The 23,741-nt window shown below is 39.8% G+C and overlaps 1 protein-coding gene across 5 annotated transcripts; it reads left to right on the forward strand.

Moving 5' to 3' along the window:
• Positions 1-1,497: 1,497 nt before the first annotated feature.
• SEMA6D (sema domain, transmembrane domain (TM), and cytoplasmic domain, (semaphorin) 6D) lies at positions 1,498-16,441 on the forward strand. Of its 5 annotated transcripts, XM_010571855.1 has the most exons (18): positions 1,498-1,606; positions 1,973-2,084; positions 2,660-2,720; positions 2,832-2,894; positions 2,975-3,076; positions 3,297-3,387; positions 3,665-3,784; positions 4,244-4,332; positions 5,113-5,330; positions 5,439-5,570; positions 5,767-5,922; positions 6,006-6,179; positions 6,931-7,071; positions 7,173-7,250; positions 8,127-8,188; positions 8,533-8,589; positions 10,450-10,617; positions 12,722-16,441. In XM_010571855.1, exons 1-18 carry the CDS (start codon positions 1,498-1,500, stop codon positions 14,023-14,025), a joined length of 3,237 nt encoding a protein of 1,078 aa, XP_010570157.1. In that variant the 3' UTR covers positions 14,026-16,441. The 5 variants fall into 5 exon arrangements, with proteins under 5 accessions (XP_010570157.1, XP_010570159.1, XP_010570158.1 ...); XM_010571857.1 differs by lacking the exons at positions 8,533-8,589; positions 10,450-10,617 and adding an exon at positions 7,424-7,432 and having other exon boundaries at positions 8,097-8,188; XM_010571856.1 differs by lacking the exon at positions 10,450-10,617.
• The last annotated feature ends 7,300 nt before the right edge of the window (positions 16,442-23,741 follow it).

The raw sequence follows: 23,741 nt of genomic DNA on the forward strand, positions 1-23,741 counted from the left end.
ACTGACAGAGCTCAGCAGCCTTATGGAAGGAAGAAGCCCTGCCCCTAGCCAGCTGTAGCATCAATTAACAAATACAGTATTTTCATCCCCAGTAAACATTACTGAAAGGTTAAGTGTTGTTATGAAGGGGTTTTTTAATTGCTTTTCAAATTATTAAATGATTAATACTTATGTGCTTTGCTGGATCAGGCCTGGCACTTTGTGCTGGCAATGTGTAAATCTCACAGCAATTCTTGAAACATTAAAATGGAAAGACTTCTTTTTTTCTCTTTAGACAAAGAGTTTAATAACCAATTTCAGCAACTGCAGGGCATCGAGCTGGTGACTCAAAGCTGTGACCTGTGAATCGGGGCTGAATGAATGCCTCCAAAAGGTTGGAGGAGGGAATAGTACTACATTTGCCAGGTTTCTAATGAGAAATATGACCCCTGCCCAGACCACTTGTGGTCATTAAGGATCGCATTTCACTTTGAGATGCGTTTTCTTGCATCCTACCCAAATTGCAACTTGAGTAGTTACATTCTGCTCACTAAAATATTCCTGCGGTTTAATTGGAGAAGTTGTTTCCCTTCCCCTCTTAAAAGCTTTGTTGTATAATGTTGTGGTGCTATCTTAGTATGTGCTGTATAATCTATAGAGCACACACACACACAAAATAACCCCACCGTGAAAGTCTCTGAAGTTGCTAGCTTCCTACAGTAACAAATAGAATTAGGGGGAAAGTGGCATCTTGGGAACCCAGCTCAGCATTGTGCCCCCATTTGAGTCTCTTGCCATCCTTGCAAAGCACGGGACAAGCACTGCCACACTGCAGAGGCAGCATTTTCGCATTTACTGTGCACTTGTGTAAATCACTGCACAAGGCAAAGCATCAAGTGTCTGGTCCTAGACATAAGGTCTTTCGCAATGAGCATGTTAAGCTTAGTATTATGATGGCACAGCCTGGAAACAAGCAATAACTTTAAAACATGGCATGGATGTTTAGACAGATTGTGTATGTCATGACTTTTTGTGGATAAGATTTAGGTATTTTATGGGGAAAGGGTTTTATTGGATGACATTCAGTGATAGAGGGGATGGAAAGAGATTGTAGTTTAATTAAAATTCTAATCCTAAGTTTGACAATTTTTCTTGCCAGGTCAGCAGCCTGCACGTTCTGTTTGTGATTCCCGTGAATTAAATGGGCTGACAGGCGTCAGCTTCTTCGGAAATGCCTGTAAATCCAGCTAAAAATTAGCAAACATCAATATGTTTCAGAGCAGCTTTGAGTAGGGATATGTCACGCAGCAGTTTTCCATCAATGTACATACAGGAGCCTTTCATAAGCACCAATTTAGTCCACTGCTGCCAGTGCTCAAATACAAACAAAAAAAACCTTCTTCTCCAGTAGGAAGTCACATTTACTGTCCTGTGCTGCTGAAATCTCACTGGCGTGTTCCTGTTTTCCAGGTAGTTAAACAGTGTTGCCGCAAAGGTAGTGCTCATCTTTCACCAGCCATGAGGCTTCCTCTGCTTTGTGCCTCCGTGATGCTAATGAGTCTGTCCCAGTGCCGAGCTGTCAGCTTCCCTGAAGACGAGGACCCTATTAATGTTGTTGACTACCACTGTAAGTAATCTGCAAATGGTGCTAACCACTGGGGAAAGAGTTTTAATGTTTGGGTTTTTTCCTTTGGGAAGTTAAAAAAAAAAAAGAAGTCTCTTTCCTTTCAAATTGAAATGTGTTTACTGGCTTTGTATCTTTAATAGAACACTTAATCATTTTCTTAAAAAAGCAATCAGAAATACAGCAATAACTTCAGGAAAAAGAACATTTGCTGACATTAGCCATCTTTTTCTCATTTATATTCAAGACATTACTCAAGGAATTTAGTTTAAACCCTTCTACACCTAGTATATACAGCTAATCAATGCCATATATTGATTCTTTAGCTCTATAATCCTGAGTGATGGTGTAGCCCATTTTTACTTGCAGATTCAAGGCAATATCCAGTATTTAGAGGACGCCCTTCAGGCAATGAATCTCAGCACAGACTGGACTTCCAACTGATGTTGAAAATTCGAGACACACTTTATATTGCTGGCAGGTAATTTTCCTTCACTCAGTTCATTAGATTAAAATTCTTTTCTCTTCTGGTTTTGCATTTATGTGTAAAATTCATTTAGAAAAATCTGCAGAATATGATAAAAATAAGAATTGGGAGAGGACTTCCCAGAGAAATATACCGTATCTATGGCCAGTGCATGAAAATTGGATTTGAAGGCTGCAGTTACTGTAGTTATGCTAAACCAATGATCAAATACTCTTTTACCTCTTTTATATTACTGCCCTGATCATTTTAAACTTGGACTGACACATCAGGGATGTAGGAATTGAGTATAGCACACTTGAAATTTACAGTCCGGATTAGTCTTCAGCAGAACGGAAGGACAGAGATGGATAGCTGGACACTGTAGGTGCTGTCTAAGGACCATACCAATAAAAATTAAAACCACCCCATGTTGCCCATGACCAGTCTTCTCTGATTTGTATTAAACACATAATAAATCCATAAGCATTTCATAGAAGTTTCTGGTCTAACAAAACACTCTAAAAATAGATTTAGCTTATAAAAAATAAGGCAAATGAATTAATGAATTTACTTGTGTCTTTTTGCAACAGGGACCAAGTTTACACTGTAAACTTAAATGAAGTTCCAAAATCAGAAGTTACTGCAAGCAAGGTGAGTAGATACAGGTGCTGGCAAGGGAGAGGTATTTTCTTTGGTTTTAATTTTTTTAAGATTTTTTTGTGGAAAGGAAATCTAATGTTCTTTTCTGGTTTGATTTAACAGAAATTAACATGGAGGTCAAGGCAGCAGGACAGAGAGAACTGTGCTATGAAAGGCAAACATAAAGTAAGCTTAGCACATACATCATAGAATAACAACACAAATATATGTGAAGTCTGTGATCATACATCTTACTCTCTTTTCAGGACGAATGCCATAACTTCATTAAAGTCTTTGTTCCAAGGAATGATGAGATGGTGTTTGTCTGTGGAACAAATGCATTTAACCCTATGTGCAGATACTATCGGGTAAGAATATTGAAAATGTCATTAATCTGTTACTGGGTTTGCTTGCACTAATTATGCTATAGCAAATACATCCAGTGTGATTGGAGAGTGCTTCAAGGTGAAGTAAAAACAGACAGAAGCCAATGTGCTGAATTAAGTTTTGTGGAAAGACAATGTTTTACTTCTGTGCCAGTGTACAAAATAGAAATGGCACTATCACCCATTTATTTTTCTTCTCTAGCTGAATACCTTAGAGTATGATGGGGAGGAAATTAGTGGTTTGGCAAGATGCCCATTTGATGCCAGACAAACCAATGTCGCCCTCTTTGCTGGTAAGAACTTTTGCTTGTAATGAGTCTAAATGATTAATGACACCAAAGGAGCCAGAGAGCTTTTAAAGCGAGCACAGGAAAGCTAAAGGTGTCATGGTGCCCCTGCTCTTAAATTTTTAAAAGGGCCTCCAAAGGATTAGAAGCTGACCTGTTAATAAATAGGTTACAGCACTTTGGGGAAGAGTAGCAGGAAAGAAATGGGGAAAAATACAGGCTAGTCAGAATTCTGTAGATTATTAAAGGCCTCTTAATACCACGTTTTCAACTTCTGTTTTAGATGGAAAATTGTATTCAGCAACAGTAGCAGATTTCCTGGCAAGTGACGCTGTTATTTATCGCAGCATGGGGGATGGATCTGCCCTAAGAACAATAAAGTATGATTCCAAATGGATAAAAGGTAAGTTGGGGGAGTATTTTCCCATACACATGGCAGATGTAATTTCAGTGGCACAGAGGGTCAGGTAGTTCACAGCCAGCATGATTTACACGTATGCTACAATGTGAGCATATATGCAGCTTTCGATATAGTACGATTATGACAAAAAAGCAGTTTAATACAAATAAAGCAAAATTTTTGTTAAATACATCAGTGAATGAATCTGCAGTAACAAAATACCTTAACTGAAGTGCAATTTCTGTGAGGCCTTTTTACAGGCCATTAGCCAACATTAGAGACTTCAAGTTCGTTTAAGCTCCAGCGCACCCATATTTGGACATCCTAAAGTATCTGCAAGACTGGAGCTCATGTTAGCTGGTATGGACCTGTGGAGAAGCCGCCAAGTCACACAGCATAGTCAGTGTCGTATGCTGATTAAGTAGTTCTTTGAATTAACCTTCTCCTTACTCTTTCTTACAGAACCACACTTCCTCCATGCCATAGAATACGGGAACTACGTTTATTTCTTCTTCCGAGAAATTGCTGTAGAGCACAATAATTTAGGCAAGGTAGGTATCGTCACAGCGAGCTGTCAGGTAGCCATGAGCCGTGGCAGAATGAGATCATCCTAAAACAGCATCAGTAACAAGCACAGTTTACAATACGAAGTAGGGGCTAGTACAGAGTTCGCACAGTTTTCCCATCATTATAATTTACGGTGGGGGTGGGGAGGAGAGAAATAGAGCAGTGCATTCTTCAGCCAAAAAGTTGTTTCTGTTCTCTATGCCTTGCTGTTTAGGCGAGCTCGCTACAGGTATCTTTTAGTGTTGCTCTGGCCTTAGTGTTGCTGTTGCCTTAACACTTGTGGCAAGTAATGGAAAGTCTGAGGGTTTTTTCATGCATATTAAAGAAACAAAAGGAAACAACACAAAAGAAGAGTTTCAAAGAAGTTTCTCTAATGTCCCTGGATATTGAATAATTCAGTCATGCCAGTACAGAGTATAATACTTGTGCCTCACCATGGAAGGATATTCTATAATAAATTATTAAGTCCTTTACACATGGTTAATTAAAGTCTTTAAATCTCACTAACAGTATGATTTTGAAGGGAAAAAAGGGTGGGGACAAGCTGCAGAGTTGCATTTGCTTGGTGATAGGTTAAGATGCCTGTGCACTACGAGCTAAACACTGTTTGCTTTCATCCTTTCTGTGCAGATAAATGGCAGCTTCCTGTTAACAAAATTATCTTTGGTGTTTCATTAACAGCTCAGAAACAGGCACTGTCTTCCTTGCATCTCTCAAGCCTTTGTCCCTTTTTTTTTTTTTTTTTTTTTTTTTTCCGGTCACAGGCTGTGTATTCCCGTGTGGCTCGCATATGTAAAAATGACATGGGAGGGTCCCAAAGAGTCCTGGAGAAACATTGGACATCCTTTCTGAAAGCTCGGCTCAACTGCTCAGTTCCTGGGGATTCATTCTTCTACTTCGATGTTCTGCAGTCTATCACAGACATAATAGAAATCAATGGAGTCCCCACAGTTGTCGGTGTATTCACCACACAGCTTAACAGGTGAGAGATGAGCAACCTTACATCAAAGGTAGTTCTTTGGTTCTCTTTTACACTGAAATTGGTGCCATTGTAGTCTGAGTTCTTGCAACTATTTTTCTAATTTTGCAGCATCCCTGGTTCAGCAGTGTGTGCTTTCAGCATGGATGACATTGAGAAAGTCTTTAAAGGGAGATTTAAAGAACAAAAGACTCCTGACTCTGTTTGGACAGCTGTACCTGAAGACAAAGTACCAAAGCCAAGGTAAAAGGTTCTTACTCATGGTGCCATAATATCGTCCTTGTAAAGAGCTACCTTAAATCAGCTGCACTCTTGAGTGTCTTGTCAGGTAAAAACCAAAGCAGAGCTTTACACTTCAGCCATAAGGATGCTCATTAGCAGGCTGCCATCTCTCATTAACTAAAATATCAAGAGGAAAACAATGTTGCTCTCCTTTCAGACCTGGCTGCTGTGCAAAACACGGCCTAGCAGAAGCTTACAAAACCTCCATTGATTTCCCAGACGAAACACTCTCCTTCATCAAATCTCATCCTTTGATGGATTCAGCTGTTCCCTCAGTCATTGAGGAGCCCTGGTTTACCAAAACACGTGTCAGGTATGACATTGTTCACAAATAACGCATGTGAAAAGGAAAACGAGAAAGCGCGCTGTTAATGATACACCTTTTGGTCTTGATAGATACAGATTGACAGCAATTGCTGTAGACCACGCTGCTGGACCCTACCAGAACTACACAGTCATATTTGTTGGCTCTGAAGCAGGAGTAGTACTTAAAATCTTGGCAAAGACCAGGCCTTTTTCTTTGAATGACAGTGTGTTACTGGAAGAGATTGAAGCATATAATCATGCAAAGTAAGTATTATGAGAACACCTAAGCTCTTCATCTTGTCCTTGGTACCTAGCTAAAACAAATTATGGTAAACGAAAACCAACTCATTATCACCAGCATCACCTCTTGTTTGTCATTTCATGGTGTTCCCTGTGTTGAATAACCTGAAAATATTTGGTCACTTGCCATTTTGCATGGGTTGAGTGAACAACCTAATTCCACTCCAGTGACGTCAATGATACAGTCTCATTCTTCCACAAATAGATACACTTCTTCCTGAGTATGACACGTCAGAACTGTCTGCTGCTGTTAAAAAGAAATGATGTGAGCTTATCTTGAGGGTTTCTCAAAAGTGACCAATAATGTATAAACTACATCTAATCATTTTAAACTTGCTTATTCTTGCACAAAGAATTTGGGAATGGAAGCGTTCCAATTAGACTTTACAGTTGTCCAATACAGGACTTCGGTTCTGCTCTGTTGAGATATTTATGCCGACCGAGAGAACAGAGAAAATGGATTTGGATTTCTTTCCTACATAGTTCAGCGAACTTGTCACCTAGCTGTAAATAAGAGCCAGAAGCTGGCATTTGATAACCCATAGGTTTGTTTAGAAATCACTCAGCAAAGACCAGTAAGTTACACTTATATATGTAAAAAGTCTCTTTTCAGTATCTGCATAGACAATAAATAAATAAAATGTTTGCAGTGTAAGCGTTGCACAAAGTACTACAGTTACTAAAATAATGGCCTCCCATTATTTTTGCTGACCAGGTGTAATGCTGAGAGCGAGGAGGACAGAAGAGTCATTTCCCTTCAGCTGGATAGAGACCACCATGCTCTGTTCGTGGCATTCTCCAGCTGCGTCATTAGAATTCCTCTGAGTCGGTGTGAGCGTCACGGGTCATGTAAAAAGTACGGCCCCGTTCCTGAACTCCCCCTTAAAGGAAAGGCACCAACATCTCTTAGGAAGGAAGTAAAAAATGCATGATTTTTTGGGGTTTTTCTCTTGCAAGGGCATGTATTGCTTCACGGGACCCGTACTGTGGCTGGTTAGACCATGAGGCATGTGGAAGAGTGACACCAGGCATGCTGTAAGTATTCTTTTATGCTGTAAGTATTCTTTTTCAGATTAGCCCAGCATCTCTGCATATGCTTTATAGACCATGTGAGCTCATATCCTATGCCTGTTCCCTTGCACTCAATTCATAAATCTCCATTTTTTTTTAAGATGTTTTTTCAGTGTACTGTATATGTAAGAGAACAGAATGCTGAAGTCTGACCTAATTCTGCAATTTCTGGGTGAAGACTTACTTTCAGGGGGGGGGTTTTTTGGGGGGGGGGGGGACGACAAGCAGACCCCTAGGAAGAGCAGTTGGAGGCAGGAAGGCAAGAAATTGCTACCTGCAAACCTGAGCAGCTCAGAGAGGACAGTAGACAGTATGCTGCCCCAGGCGCGCTCACGGCCAGGGCGCAGTCAATTGCAAATATGAAAGCACAGGGTTCACAGCAGGAAAAGAGTAAGATTTTGCCTCCACGCTGGAGCTTGGGTGATATATATGCATACCAAAGGCATTTTGCACAAATCAAGTCTGTAATATACAGTGCATTAGCAGCTGTATCTGAAAAAGAGGCCTTTGTAGCAGGCCAGTGCAAAGTTTAACTAGTATAATTGGATGGTTGTATCTAAAAACAAGAGCATGCCCAATGCAAAAGACATGATGAAGTTGCTGAAAAAAGGGATTTTTTTAATTTTTTTTTTTTCTATTTCCTGGCATAAGCAGGTATATAGAGTTTTAAAGCCTGGTTATAACTAACTTGTTCATTTTGTAAAACAATTTTTGGGGCCATACACTAGCTCTTGTGTGTGTTTCCATTTGCTGCTTCCAGAACAAAAAAAAAATCACCATTTGTTTCCCTACTAATACTGTTAATTGCAGGTTCTCTTTGTTTGTTTCATACAACCACAGCACCGGAGGATATGTGCAAGATGTCGAATACGGCAACACAGCCCAGTTTGGGGACTGCCATGGTAAGGCATAGTCATTGCTGCTCGTTAATTATGTCTCAACAGTAGTCTGTGGCCACACCTCACTATGGATGTTAAATTTATGATGAGCTTTTCAGTAACATGGTGAACACATCAGCTAGTGTTACTGTGGATGTTCACAAAGCTGAGCTTTTTGGTCCTGGGTGGCAGAGTTTTGTCTTTCTTTCACCAGTTTACAACTGTTTGGGGTCTACAGCAAAGTATTGAAGAATTTATTTTTTGTAACCAGTAATATTTTATTTTTTATTTTCCATTACTCAGGTTTGAGATCTTTTGCTTTCTTTTTGTTACTTTTTACTGATTACTTGTTCCTTTAATTCTTTTAGAAATTTTGCCTACTACAGCTACACCAGATTACAAAATATTTGGCGACCCAACATCTGGTTAGTTTTTTTTAATTTTTTTGAATTAATGACCTTTACTTTCCTTCAGTTCAGCATTTTCAGCCCTTTTTTCCTTCCTTTTGCACAGTTGGCAATCCTCCATTTTTGTGCTTTTACTCATGTTCCCACTGATGGTAAAGATAGTCAGACTCTTCTCACTCAGCACTTCACCCTGTGTAGCCGCATGTTAACAGCTCATTATTTATTGAGACATCTTTTATTAAAGAGCCTGATTAACATAGATGACATCTTCACTGCACGAACGTCCACTAAGCTTTTACTCTTTATCCCCAGCCATGCATTTGTGAATGCCCCTATTGGTCATCTCTAGTAGATGAATGGCAGAATTTCATCATCTTCCTCCTTACCTCTCCTTTCCTCTTTTCCTTCTTTCCCAGCAAGCTTTTTGCACAAATACACATTTTCTAAAATGTGTATTTCTATATTTTTTAAATGTTTTAAGTAAGTAGTTTATGCTAATGGAAAAAATTTAACATCACAAACTATGTAGCTGAATGAGGACTTGTGGAGACAAAGGTGGCTCAGAAAAAACTTCATGCATTGTTGTCAGATGGACTTTGGCATCCTTTTCTCCTTCAGTGATTTTTCTAGTAGCGTTTTCACCGTCAGCCCCTGCTGTTCAGGGAGATAGGACCCAGTGCTCCTCTGTTGAACTCAAAAGCAGAGCTGTGTTGACTTCGACAGGAGCAAGACTGAGCCCTTATTTTCCAGTCTTTGCTCCCAGAACTTGGGTCTCTGCTTTCAAACCGAGGGCACATTTCTGACTGACAAATATGAAAATAATCTGTTTGTATGTTAAATTTACAAGAGCGCAACAAGAACAAGAACATTATTTTGTGTTTTGGTTTCTGATATTTGCACTTCTGTAACTTGACAAGAAATAATGTTTGAGACAAATATTTCCCAGATATACTTACCTGTAATGTAAGTTAAGAGACTCACTTAGGAAAGCAAAAAAAAAAAAACCCCAAACTGTGTTACATGGAAATGCTACCTTGCTTGCACGAGTGTTTATCAACTGAATTTTCAAAGTGGTATTTTAGGACACAGATACAACCGAACCTTATTTTCAAGTCCTGAGTGAGTGTGTATTTGATGTACATTTCTCAGTCAGATCTCAAGCCATAGACATTCATGCCCAAACCTACTGGGATAGTGAACGCAAAACACAAAGTAGACGTTGGACTGTAAACCCAGTTTGATGTGTTTCCTCCTCATGTGCATTTTCATGTAGGCTACGGTGGTTCTGTTCAGCAGATGTACCACAGAGGAGCCAGAATCTATGCAACATTGTTCTTTAGGAACCATTACAAAATAGGGGTTAAAAACATTCCTTTCATCCCCACCTGTAGAAATGGCTCATTCAGCAGTTCATGGTATACCATAATAGCACTAATGGAGCTGATCTGGTTTCTCAGGCGTAACCTGTCATGAGTGTGTATCTTTCCAAGTAACTTTTTTTTTTTTTTTGAAGATGTTTAAAAGGCAGCCAAGTATGTTGTCTCCAGTGAAGAATATAAGCAGAACAAGTTGTGCTTTTCACCTCCACCAGTTGCTTACTTTAACTTTTGCACTGCTTTCATGTTTGACTTCTCTGGCTTTTTGGCTAGCAGCTGTTGATCTTTTAATGTTTTGGGGTTGGTTTTTTTTGTACTTAAAGTTTTGAACCAACTGATTTTAACCAGCCCTCTGTACTTCTGCAGAGTGTAGGGGGTCACATTTTGCTCTGACTGTAACTCCCATTAAATACTGTCTCCAGCTATAGCTTAGATGTGCCGTGAAACAGTGAGGAAAGCCTGACTGTAATACACATTAATAAAAATCTGTTTGCCACCACAGACATGGAGTTCTCCTCAGCTTCCATTACCACAATGGCAAGTATCCCAGTTATATCACCTAAAGTGATTGGTTCCTGGAAACCTAAAGTGACTGGCTCTCGGAAATTTGTAGTTCAAGATGACCCAAACACTTCTGATTATTCTGATCCATTATCAGGTGTCCCAAAGGGTAAGGCCTTACCAGGGAATACATTGCAGCTGAATGGAAACCTGATAGTCTCAACATTGTCTAAGGCTTAAATGTAACAGCCATGATAGTTGGGCTGTATATTACGTGCATTTCCTGTGAGTATGCAGACAGTGCAATCATGTTTTTCATACCTACTTATCCAGTGTACAGAGTGCTGCTTAGAGGTTATAACAGGAAACACAGATAATAAGCTCAGCCTTTTATTCCTGGGGTGCTCCAAAGCTCCCATTAAAATCAGTGGGAGTTCTGGATGTATTAAAAAAAATGACATTCACAACTTACCTGCATCTCTGGTGGTTGTTTTCAAACCAGTCTAGTTTGGATAAGACTATTAGTCCTCGTGAATGGCTGCTTACAAGAGCTTAATGGGTTTTCTTTTTTCATTTGGTTTGGGGGTGGGGAGAGAACAGAAAACAAAGCACAGCTCCATGACAGATCCATGTGTTAAATGGGGCATATCCCTAACTCTGCCTGCCTGTAGCATGTTTCTGAAGAACATGGGTCAGATCTGAGTAAGGGTGTGCTGAATTTTTATTCTCTGGCTGTGAGCATCAGTTTATAGATTATCTCAGTACATAGAGACACATACACGTGTTTTAAGCCAAACACAAAAAGAAACATATTCTGAATGTAATTCATCTTTCTGTAGCCATTCTTTCAGCTAAGTGAACCTTTGATTCGGCTCTTACAGCAACAAAGACTTTAATTCAGTAGGACTATTGCAGTCAACCAACGAATGAAGAAGCTTCCACTCCCATAATCAAAACTTAACGCAAGTCTTCATCAGTACATAGCATAGCCAGGTGACAGACATGTTTGCACAATTCTGTATTTCCTGAAAATCTCACCAGCCAAAAACCATTTGTGTTTTATTACCATTCACCAAAACATATCAGGTTTCCTATCAGCCATTATGGCAGTGCATTTGTCATTTTAATTTGTTGCAGTTATTTTCTGTTTCGCTTTAAGTTTCTGTTATCATTTGCTCTTGGTTCTGAATTACATTTTGTGTCATAACTATTAGTGAGCTTCACTCATGTTTTCCTTCTTCTGCACAGTGCCATTAAAACCTATAACCCTGAACATTAACAATGTTCAAAGGCCTTGCCTCTAACAAAAATGAATCTGTTCCTTCCCTCTTGCTCTTTCATTTTAACATCCCTTAGGATAGTTAACAGAATTAATTTCATTAAAAACTAACATTGTCTTAGCTGCAAGATGTCTGTGGTTGCTTTAAAAATCTCAAAAAAACAAAGGGAGCTTGTTAATACACAAGTAAAAAACTAATCCAATATTCAGCTTCGTGGTCTAAGCTAAAAGTTCCTAAGTTTTAACATTCTCTAATAACTTAACCTTGCAAGTTGTTTTTTTTAATGTTACACAAGTATTTATGTCCATTATTGACGAAAAAAAGAAAAGATAAATTAGTGCTCTAATAGAATGACATGATCTTGAACTTCAAAAATTGTACACTTATATAATGCAAGGTGTGCCACTCCAAGGCTAGCAACCTGTGGATGTATTAGTTTACAAGTTTTGCACCGTATTACATTAATGTGGTTATAACAATGCAGTATGTACATTATACAGTTTTACACATTTGCATAATCCTGTTTCTCTTTTGATACTGATTGATGAGTTGGGCAGAAAATTGAGAGAGAAATCCATCCATGAGTTATTAATTGCTGTCTGGCCCGGTATCACCTTCTAACCTCAATTTTCCAGCAGAAATCATTAATGTTAATAACATACAGGCCCTATTTGTGAGCCTTAAAGGAAATTTGGGGACAGGCTAAACCAAACGTAATATGGGGAGAGAAGCTTCGACAAGCATTCCTCATTATCAAAGAAAATGGACAGTCTTCATTTAAACTGATCAATGCTCACACAGTCATTTTTATTTATAAAATTACTTGCATTCACCAGTGCTGTGGATTGCAGGACCCGACTGAGTTACACTAACACTAGACACAGAGCACTTACAAACACTCAATAGACACTTCTCTGAGGGAGGCTACCTTCTTCTGAAAAGTATCAGTATGAAGTACATGTAGACTTATGATATACTGCATGTCTTTTGCAGGTGTAAGGTGGGAAGTACAATCAGGAGAGTCCAACCAAATGGTACATATGAATGTCCTAATCACTTGTGTCTTTGCTGCTTTTGTCCTGGGAGCCTTTATTGCGGGAGTGGCTGTTTACTGTTACCGGGATATATTTGTACGGAAATCCAGAAAAATACACAAAGATGCAGAATCGGCTCAGTCATGTACTGACTCCAGTGGGAGCTTTGCTAAACTGAATGGGCTGTTTGATAGTCCCGTCAAGGAATATCAGCAAAACATTGATTCACCCAAACTTTACACAAACCTGTTGACTAGCAGAAAGGAGTTGCCACCAAATGGTGATACAAAGTCCATGATGATGGACCACAGGGGCCAGCCTCCGGAATTAGCTGCGCTTCCAACTCCTGAATCTACACCAGTTCTTCAACAAAAGACTCTGCAGGCTATGAAAAGTCAATCGGACAAAGCGCATAGTAACCTCAATGCTTCACGAAAGGAAACCCCACTAAAAAGCCCTCAGTTTTTTCCTTCCAGTCCTCCACCCCACTCTCCTCTAAGTCATGGACATATTCCTAGTGCTATCGTTCTTCCTAATGCTACCCATGATTACAATACATCTTTCTCAAATTCTAATGCGCACAAGGCAGACAAGAAGATGCAACATATTGATCATCCACTTACAAAACCATCCAGCAAAAGAGACCACAGGAGATCTGTTGATTCCAGGAACACCCTGAATGATTTTCTGAAACACTTAAATGAAACTACTAGTAATCCCAAAGCAATTATGGGAGATATTCAAGTGGCCCACCAGACTTTAATGCTGGATCCAATGGGAAATATGTCTGAGATCCCACCTAAGGTTCCCAACAGGGAGGCATCTTTATACTCTCCTCCATCAACTCTTCCGAGAAACAGCCCCACAAAACGAGTGGACGTTCCCACCACTCCTGCAGTACCGATGACCTCTTTGGAAAGGCAGAGAGGTTATCACAAAAATTCTTCACAAAGGCATTCAATATCTGCCCTTCCTAAAAACTTAAACTCGCCAAATGGTGTTTTGTTATCCAGACAGCCTAGTATTAATCGTGGGGGGTACATGCCTCCCACGGCAGGCACAAAGATGGACTACATGCAAGGGGCGCCTGTCAGCGTTCACCTCCAGCCTTCCTTGTCCAGGCAAAGCAGCTACACGAGCAACGGCACCCTTCCTCGTACAGGAATAAAGAGGACACCCTCCTTAAAACCCGATGTGCCACCAAAACCCTCATTCGTTCCTCAGACAACTTCAGTCAGACCACTGAACAAATACAGTTACTAGGACATGTCCGTGCTAAAAATGAGTGTGGCATTGACCTGTACAGGTTGTGAGATGATGTTGTGGTAGACACATAAGACAGAGACTTGCTTGTTATTAAAGAGAACAAAGTGGCCAAAGAAACTGTCTTTACTTCAGCAACATCTGTGTCTTGCCACATGTAGCTATAGCAAGACTTTGTGTACTTGCTAAGAGCAAACACAAAAAAAAAAAAAAAAAAAAAAAAAAAAGAAAGGGCTGGGCATTACATTTCTTTTGTTTGGAGCTGAGGAGACATGTAGCACAACGGGGTGGGGGGCTACTTTACTGTTCTAAATAGCTAAAAAAAGTTATTGGGAAAAAAATCAGTAAGCAAATACTTGAAAAATGGGTTCCATTTTAGACTGCCATTAAGTGTGGTCCTTCCCATTAAATGTGAACATTTTAATATGTATGCATTCACCTTGCCTCTTGCACAAATGTCAGAAAATGGTAATGTCTCAATGAATATCTGGGTTAATAATCAATTTGCTGGAATTCAGTCTCTGGCCCAACTGTAGCATTAATGTTTTTTTTTTTCTCTCCATGTGTGTGGCATTTGGTTTGTGCCACAGATAAAGCTGTGCGTGTGTGTGGATGTGTGTGTGTGTGTGTGTGTGTGTGTGTACCGTACACACTAGGATGTACTTAGATTCCCATTGCATCTTTTATGCTATGGAATTGTTTACATTGAGCATGACTGAACAAACAGATGACTCTGCCTTCTGCAGCCCGTTGGGTTCAGTTTGGAGACAGCTAAGGATGAATGGCGCATCTCTGCCAGCCCTCTGAATGGTAACACCTCGATGAAATAGTCACCCAGTGAAAGAGTGCAGATATGTGTAATTCCTCATAACTCTGTTATGCTGCTATTGATTCAGAGCTGTGCATTTCAAATCTAGTGTTTTGGGCTGGAATGGGGGAGTTTTACTGTGTTTCCACAGTGCCTCCATCCAATACCTGGCCACTGTGAACTTGAGCCCCTGTACTTCTCATTCATTGAGGGCAGCTAATAATCAATTCACTTGGCAAAGGCCTGTGTAACTAGAGAAGGTTACTTTTTTGTTGCATTTAATAACGCCCTACACGCTGATAGACTCTTACCAATAAAAAAGAAGAAACATTAATTGGCCTGGCAGAAGCAGTCTGTGAAAACTCTACAGTAGTGCAATCAATTTGTTTTTGTTGTGTAATGTAAGGTTTTTTCCAAAGTCATGCAGGTAATGACAATATTCTGTAAATATTATGTGTGAGTTTACCTGAATCTGTGCATTTTGTGCCTTATTCATGCAAATGATAAAAGTACTAAAAAAATAAATAAATAAATCTGTCAAGTGTTCTCACTATAGCACATATCTCCCGAGTGCCAGTTGTAAAACCTCTCAACAGCACCCAAAAAAAAGAAGAAAGATAAAAAGCAAGAATAATTAATGGTAACTAAAGGCAGCCTACAATCCAAGACGACAGCAGCATTAAATCACCTTACCATGATAAACATTCCACTCCAGCTCTCCAAAGGATCAAACAGTTATAATGTGAAATCAAATGAGGTTTCTAGGGTAATGGAACACCTGCTAAAGTTGTGTAAGCTATTTAGTAGGTTTTACAGTATCCACTTGCAGCTGATGTTCAACACAGATGGCTATTTTAGCTTGCAAACTACACGCTACCACATTGTTTATTGAACATAACTATAGAAATAACCATGGCAGAGGAATATTCATGAATTAGCAGGACAAATAACTGCAATGGGTTTCAGAGACGGTGGAGATTTATATTACGTGTTCAAAGGGGAGAAAAGGTTAGTCACTGAAAACTGGATCTCTGTTACAGAACAAAGGATAGAAGTAGTCATTTTTTCTTGTAAGGCTGTAAGGCACATTTATTTCCTGAGACCTCTGGATTCAAAAATCAATGATCTCTCTTCCTAAACACTTCTGTCTTGCAACTAAAACACTACAGATTAATAACTATTAAAAATGTACTCAGTTGTCAAAAGACACAAACTGATCCGAATTCACTTTACAAATATTAATACAGACTTGTGTGAAACCGAAAGATAAATGTATGTGAACCCTGATAACCTCCTGTAACATTGTGCTGCCTTGTAGATGGTAATGTGAGTTCTCTCAGTATTTATGTTGAAATCTCTAACATTCAACCTAGTCCTTATTCTGTTAATTTAATAATAAAAGATGCTTTATCCATTTGTGCAAAGGTAAACGCAGATTGTATCTTTTTTAATGGTACGGCATAAAAAAAGTAACCCTTAAATGAAGCTGCTCTATACTATAGAGTACTTTAACATGTATAGATATCTTGTAAACTTGTATTGTGGATGTGTAAATAATACGTTCTTTGGGTTTTTAACACCGCATGTAAAGTCAAAATAAAATATTCCAATGTACCAAGTGTCTAATTTCATTATTAGTCATTGTTTGTGAGATTGCAATAGAGGAAAAAGTCTGCTTGCCTTTAATAGTTCCATGAAGAAAGCACAGAGGCAGCTTCTTGTCAGCCTCACAGGGGACTTGCAGAGCTGGATGGCAATGCACACAGGTGTCCTTCCATTTTCATTGCAGCCATATGTTGACATATATGTTCTTGAGGGAGAGTGAGTGTTTGTAGATGCCTTTTGGCTTCCTGAGTTAAATATAAAACATCAAAGTAACTGGCATGCAGTGGTAGAGTGTAGTACACTCTAGTAGAGTGTCAGGGTTGCCCATATGACACACCAACAAGATGCACTGAATTTGAAAATACATAATATATACCCATATGAAGCCTTTATTGGACCTTACTCCAGGTTTCAGCTCGGCTCTGGTTCCTGTGAACTTTTCTTGTTAAGGTTAGAAAAATACCAGGTTTTTTGCAAATACAATACAGTTTTGAAAGAACATAGTGTCTTCCTTCTATAATGTAGGCTACAAAAAAAGATTGTAAAATTTTGGCAAAATTAATTGCAGACCCTACATAGCAGGACATTCCTAAATACTTACTAATGCTTAATAATTAAAATTCATGTTTCAGATAGACAATAAAGCCCAGCGGAAATATACGTGCCATATATTTAGTATGTGCCAACATCACACGTAATTTTAAAATTATCTGGATAATTTAGTATCAGAAAACAAATATAACATATTCTTTTAATTAAAAGTTGATTTTAGATAATGGATAAGAATGATTTGTTATGAGATTATGCTGTCAAGGTATTAATAATTTGAAATTACTGTGCATGTTATAACAATACAATGGCACCTAGCTGTATCTTACTAAAAAAAAAAACAAAAAAAAACCCACAACCTTTTAAAGGGAAAAGAAACATGCTAAAAAAAATATGTCCCAAATCTATAATGGCTCAATATGTATTTCTTCTAGTGCAGAAACAAAGTTAGATTTCTTTTTATTGATGTGGAGGTTTTTTCATTGGATATCCTTATATATGAAATGAAGATTCAAACACATACAGCTGTCATATGCTGCAAGCCTGTGCTGCTTTTCCACATTAAAATTAACTGCCTTTGACATAAAAGTGTCAGCCAGTATGTCTAAAGGTGTTCATCTGTGAAGGGGCAGTACCTTTTGAAGCATACCTACTTAAATATTATTTTCAGTCAGGCATTAAAGGCTGTAATGAGAAATTACAAATAGTTATTTTAGTGACATAGAAATGTGCATCTACAACACAAATGATGGAATGGTTTTGTCCAGAAAATATCTGTATTTATTCTATCTAAAAGGTGTCAAGTGACCATTTTCCACAGTTACTTGGTTTGGTCTATATTGACAGAGCCTTCACTTGAGCAGAGTGATGCGGTAGCTGGATGGGTCTAGCCAGACAATCATCTTTCCCCACAGGCTCTGCCGAGCTACATGGTGGGTGCAAACACTATGAGAACAAATATTTACCATTTGTTAGAAAAATAAGTACAAGAAAACCTCTCCTTTTACTAACAGAGAGGGAACGTGGCAGCCAAAGGCTAACCAGGCATAACAGCAGCTTTTAAATTGCTTTGTCTTTAGTGACGGTGCCAAAGCAGCCACCTACAGACTCCCCAGTCTGAAAGGGAACTGCAACAATATGGTAAAGCTCAGCAAGAAAAGACATGAAAGCACTTTCAGTTTTTCGCCTCAGATGCTCTCCTGGGTCAATTGGTTTAAGCATCCTAAAGTCTCCCTTGAAGAACAATCCGTGGCCACAGTGCTAGCTGATGAGTGCATGAAGGGTGCTTGATGCTGGCGGGCAGGAACATGCTCGCAAGGGGAGGTCCCAGGCCCAGCGCAGCGCTGGCCTGAGTGCTCAGGGCTTCGGGGAGGTGTGCGCAGTCCTGGTGTGGGCATGTGAAGGCAGAGGAGACGCTCCCACTCATCTTCGGCTTGCTTTGGGTTTTGTAGCAAAAAACATAAATAATTTTGAACAGAACACAGCCAAGTAAAAAAGACAAAAGAAAAAAAGGGCTGCAGGCCCATAGAAGTGAGATGATTGCAAGAAAACCAATTTGTAAAGCCATGAGTAGTTATCTCTCTGACTGTGCTGCCAGCACAAACCTATGGCCTTTTAAATTGGGGTCTTAAAGTAATCAGAGTAGTGACAAAAATCAGGATGCCTCTTAGTGCCGTCTTGCTAATGACTCGCTCTGTGCCCCTGGGAAGATTATGCAGGGTTTATTCAGTATAATGGAGGCTCAGGAGGCAGTGTTCTTAGTTGGAGTTATGTGCAGTTGGTCTGCTTGTAACGTTTTCCACTTATGAAGGTTTTCTGATTTTTCCTTCTCCCTCTGTGATTCTGAGCACCAGCAAGGACATCTTGCAGGTAAGTAAAGGGAAAGAGAAATCCCTTCCCATCTGGGAAAGGTTAGTATTTGCAGGAGCGGGGAGGAGTTGGTTGGTATTTCCCCAGGTGCCTATTAATTTCATGGGATGGAAAAATATTTTTTAAAAATTGATCACAACAAAATACCTCATAAATGCAGCATCTGGGCTTCAGCTGGGATGTGCAAGCTTTTCATATAAAAAGCAGTACCAGGAGACCAACCTACCAAGACTGCATTTGTTGTTCAAATGTCATCATATCACAGTATGAAAGAGCAAGAAACCAAAGGATTTGGGAGGAAAAAAAATACACCAAACCATTAAATATTTAATTAGATTCAGCTTTGCTCAGAGAACTAGAGATTCTCACCTTTTTATTCAATACTACTAAAGTAAGTGCAGCTGGTGAGGGCCTGACTCTGGACCAGCCATTGCTGCCTGCCTGCAAACATTTTTGTAGACATATTGCATTGGCCTGACACACATCTGAAATTATAATCTGTCCTGAGCTTTCGACTGAGAAGCTGTTTCTACTCTGCCTGAAATGAAATTTATTGGAAGCTCTGATTTTATTAGTGCATTCTGAATTCATCCGATGACCTGATTTATGGTCTGCTTGCTTGCTTTTTTCCTACAGTCACCAACAACTTTTTTGAGCTCTGCTTATTAAAATTGTAACTGGATCCAAGTCTGTGTCCTCCAGTGAAGGCTGCTGACCAGAACGGGGATGCCAGAGGGTCACTATGTTTAGGTAAAGTTTGAGAATTCCTTGGGCTGCAATGGCGACGCTGCATCCTCCCTGCCAGACTGGTGCCTCTGCCCTTCATGTCAGCCACGAAGAGTGTTGCTCAAGCTCCTGTAATACTTTAAGGGTAGGGAAGGAGATGAAAATCTACCACACGAACAAGCTGTGCTGACCATTTTCAGGAATAGTCCCCATTTGTCAACAAAAAAGAAGTTTATGACAGAAAAACTTGAATGGAAAAAAAAAAACCAAAAAAAACAAAAAAACCCCCACGCAACCCCAAAACTGACCTGCATACATCTTGCTGTCCTTGTTTTGCGACGACAGGCCGTTTTTCCAGGGCAGAATCTCACTGACTTGCACAAAAATGAGCAAAGAATAATAGTTCTCAATGAAGGCCCTTCTGCAGGATCATACCTGGCTGTAATAGCTGTTTTGTAACTTTTTCCAGTAGCTGACCTTAAACATTGGCAAAGGCAGACCGTGAGCTAACTAGTTTGCTTCTGTAGCTGTATGACAACCTTTAACATATGTCTATTCCTGCACAGAAGTGGACAGCTGCCTAGTACGAGAAGAAAGGTGGCAATTGGCTTTTAATTTGGGTCACTTTAAGCACAGGCTTATTTCTCATATCTTTGATTTACAATACTGGTCTCACATGAGGGAAAAAATAATCAAAAGTAGATCAGAGCAGATGAATCATAAAAGCAATGCACAAGCTAGCTGTACCTTCCCTTTCTGTGCAATGAATAACCATTTGATTACTCTGATTTCCTCAGGAATACATGTTAGTCAATTAACAGCTTGAGATTTTTTTTTGTTACGGACTAATGGCAAATTTTCATAATCACGCCGTGCTGTATAACCATGAATGGCTATTAGTCACAGGTTATTGTGCCTGGCCAACGGTTAGGTGAGCGAGAAGCACTTCCAGTATTAATGCTGTATGTAAGAATTGATTTCTGTGAAAGCTTGTGCATGCAGCTCTGACATTCAGTCTCTGTCACTGTTAGTGCAGGTGAAATACTGACTCCACCGAGTGAGATGGCAGAGCTGCATGGTGCCAGGCCTCCACCCTCAATCACTCAGACGTTCCCAGAAACCAAATGCTAAGGAGGTGTGAGCAAGGCCAAAGCAAAATGGGATGCACATCTGCAGGAAAGCATTTGCTGTAACAGGATGCAACCCCAACATCATCTCGGGCCACATTTGTTTGATAAGGACATCAAGGCTTCAGAGTAAGAAAAATGCCTCTGCGGGAATGGTCTGCTTTCTCTGGTTTTTGGAGGGTTTTCCAGCAGGTACTGCAGTGGGAGCTGAACAGGCTTGCTTAGGCCAGCTGACATTTTGTGTGTGGAGTCCTCTTGCCATCCCTGGACCACAGTGTGTGTGGTTGTAAGTTTGCCTGGTTTTAAATTCACTAGAAAAGCCCATCATATATTACACTCAACTGGGACATAAGGCACCAAACGCCAAGCTCCCAGGCACTAGAGAAAAGCTACAGAAAGGCACCCACTGACCTCATTGAGACTATCCTGTGGGGAGCTGCTTGTGCTAACAGAAGCAGAAGACTGTGTTTTGTGGTGTTTGTTTCACTTCTTTTGCTAACACTCAAGTAAGGGGTATCAAAAATCACAGAATCACAGAACAGTTGAGGTTGGAAGGACCTATGGCGATCATCTGGTCCAACCCCCTTGCTCAAGCAGGGCCACCTGGAGCTACTCAAACATTCAGGAAATCACTGAGCTGAATTAGGACCCTGAACTGAAAGACAGTAAAAATGATTACTCATCCTTAAAATCCTTTCTAGGACAACTTTCAGATTAAGCAGGTCTTTTTGCATAAAGGTGAAGTCTTCCTTCTACCCAGACTGAGGTGAGTTTGGATATCCGACTACTATTTCTATTGCAGCACGCACTTACTTACTTACTTCTCTTTGACAAGCACAGAGTGCGTGTCTCAAATGGTCCTTCACTGTTCAGATCCCAGAGGATATCAGCTGATCCTAACGCACGATGTACCATTCTCCATGCAAGTCTTTCATCTGAAGTGACATCGTGATCAAAGGCGAGGTTATACGGAGTGCAACACACTGTGAGAAAGTCACGTGATATTTCAGAGATGCTTCATTACTGGGATGGATAGTTCAGAAAGCACTTGAAAATGACATTTTACTATACATGATATGTTCCATATTACGAGCACTCCTTGCTAGTTCCTGCTGCTTCAGTTAAACTGTACTACTTGGTAAAAGGCTGGGTTTTCTCTTCCACAGGAACAAAACTCCAGGTAGAATTTCTCCCTATAATCTGAGGCAGGGGTTATGCCTCAAAAGGCTCTAACTACATAAAATATTCCAAGCCAGGAGGGACAGAATATCACATAGGACACAAAGCATGATCAGTTGCCAAAAATACACTTCTTGCCACATTTCAGACTAAGACCACTTAGAAATATCATCTCAATTTGATGGGAGGGTGGGGAGAAAATGTTTGCCCTGAGACCAGTTGACAGAATAGACAGCTTTATGATGTTGGCTTCTAACAAAATCTTGCACAAATGCCACACAACTAACAATGATGTCAGCAGTTTCTTTCTAAATCCAGTACTGTATTTTTTTATGCTCCTCCTTGTGTTCTCTAAAACATTGTTTCACTTGTCCTGCATGTGACAGTATCTAACCTGTCCTGAAGCCTTACTTTGGTATTTCAGTGCTCATTTGTTTTTTCATAAAGGCCTTCCCATGAAGGCTTCTCCTCTCTCTGGCTGCTGCTTTATAGGATAGTCTAGCCCCACTCCCCTCTGCTTCAGATGTAAGGTCAAGTCAGGGTCAGAAGAGCTCAGCTTCAAAAAGTCAGACTGCACCTTTGTTATGCCACCCAGTCTCACCTCCAAGCTCATCACAGCATGAATGACAAGACAGACCCTTCTCCAGTATAGTTCTCTATTAGGTCTTTCCTATCAAGCATGGGCTCCTTCACCCCATCAGTGTAACTAACTTGGGTGTTGACATTTGTACCTCTGAAAATTTCCCCAGATCTCCATCAAACACCCATAAGTAGCTTGTCCATAACAGGGTCAGGGAAAGCAGTGGGGAGACAGACCCACACCAAAACAGGAATCTCAAAGCAAGTCTGGAAAGCCAATAGGAACCAGCAGGAGATACATGTCTAAATACCAGTCATGCCTTTGAAAATCCCCTCAGCTGTTAGGCCTATTTAATTCTTGCTCTCTGTTCCGACATTAAAAAAGATGTCAGCTATGATGTATATCATTTACCCTCTAGGCACAGAGAAGAAGCATGGCATCTCCGGAAAGCATACCAAATCCCTCAATTCCAACTCAAAGAAGCTACAGACACCAACTAGCCAATACCCCACAATGAAGACAGGGTTTCAACCAATAACCACAGACCTATGAAGTCCCCAATACCTTATTTATTTCTGAACTATCCAAAGTTGCAGAATGTGTTTTCATTTGGGGGGTTATTTTCCTAGTTGGGTTGCTTTGCTGTATGGCTGTTGTTTTAAAATAAAGCAATTCTGGAATACTAATAAGTCTATGTGGATTTTTTCCCCAAGAATATTACAGAAGTTGACATTAAATATACTAGCCTGAACTCAGTTTCTGTCTGATTTAATAAATTTATGCCAGCCAACCAGCAATATTTTTTTTTTTAATTAACCCTGGAGGTTAAATGGAAGTTTACTAAAATCAGAATATGTTAAGTGAGTAATTTCTCTTGGCTTCTTTCAGGAAGTCTCTCTCTTACCCCAATAATCAGTTCAGCTGCAAAGAGATCAATAAGGTCTTTCAATTCAATGAGTAGAAGGCATACATTAAAAAGTTGGTAACAAACCTGATAGACTGGAGAAGATATTACAGCCTATTATGGGGTTTTTTGACACTAAATCTATCTGCTAAAAATTCTTGAGAAAAGGTTACTGCCCATACACTAATGTTGCCAAATGGAATAATTTGTTATCATTGCTTGAGAAGATTTCCTGGCATTTATCCACAAACACAAGTCTTGTCTGTTAAATCCTCAATGCAGGAGAAACCAGACTTTTAATCCTGAAACCAAAAATAGCTTCAGAAGCCAACCATTGTTGGGTCTTCCCATCCCATAAATGGACAAAGC

The sequence above is a fragment of the Haliaeetus leucocephalus genome, unplaced genomic scaffold (assembly GCF_000737465.1).
Source record: "Haliaeetus leucocephalus isolate CR32 unplaced genomic scaffold, Haliaeetus_leucocephalus-4.0 Scaffold339, whole genome shotgun sequence".
NCBI lineage: Eukaryota > Metazoa > Chordata > Aves > Accipitriformes > Accipitridae > Haliaeetus > Haliaeetus leucocephalus.

Excerpts from the sequence above, each read along its gene's own strand:
- SEMA6D (XM_010571855.1), top strand. The coding sequence starts at position 1,498 with ATGAGGCTTCCTCTGCTTTGTGCCTCCGTGATGCTAATGAGTCTGTCC. Across the intron at positions 5,571-5,766 it reads GACAAAGTACCAAAGCCAAG|ACCTGGCTGCTGTGCAAAAC; the intron begins GTAAAAGGTTCT and ends CTCTCCTTTCAG. Across the intron at positions 8,189-8,532 it reads CCAGTTTGGGGACTGCCATG|AAATTTTGCCTACTACAGCT; the intron begins GTAAGGCATAGT and ends TAATTCTTTTAG.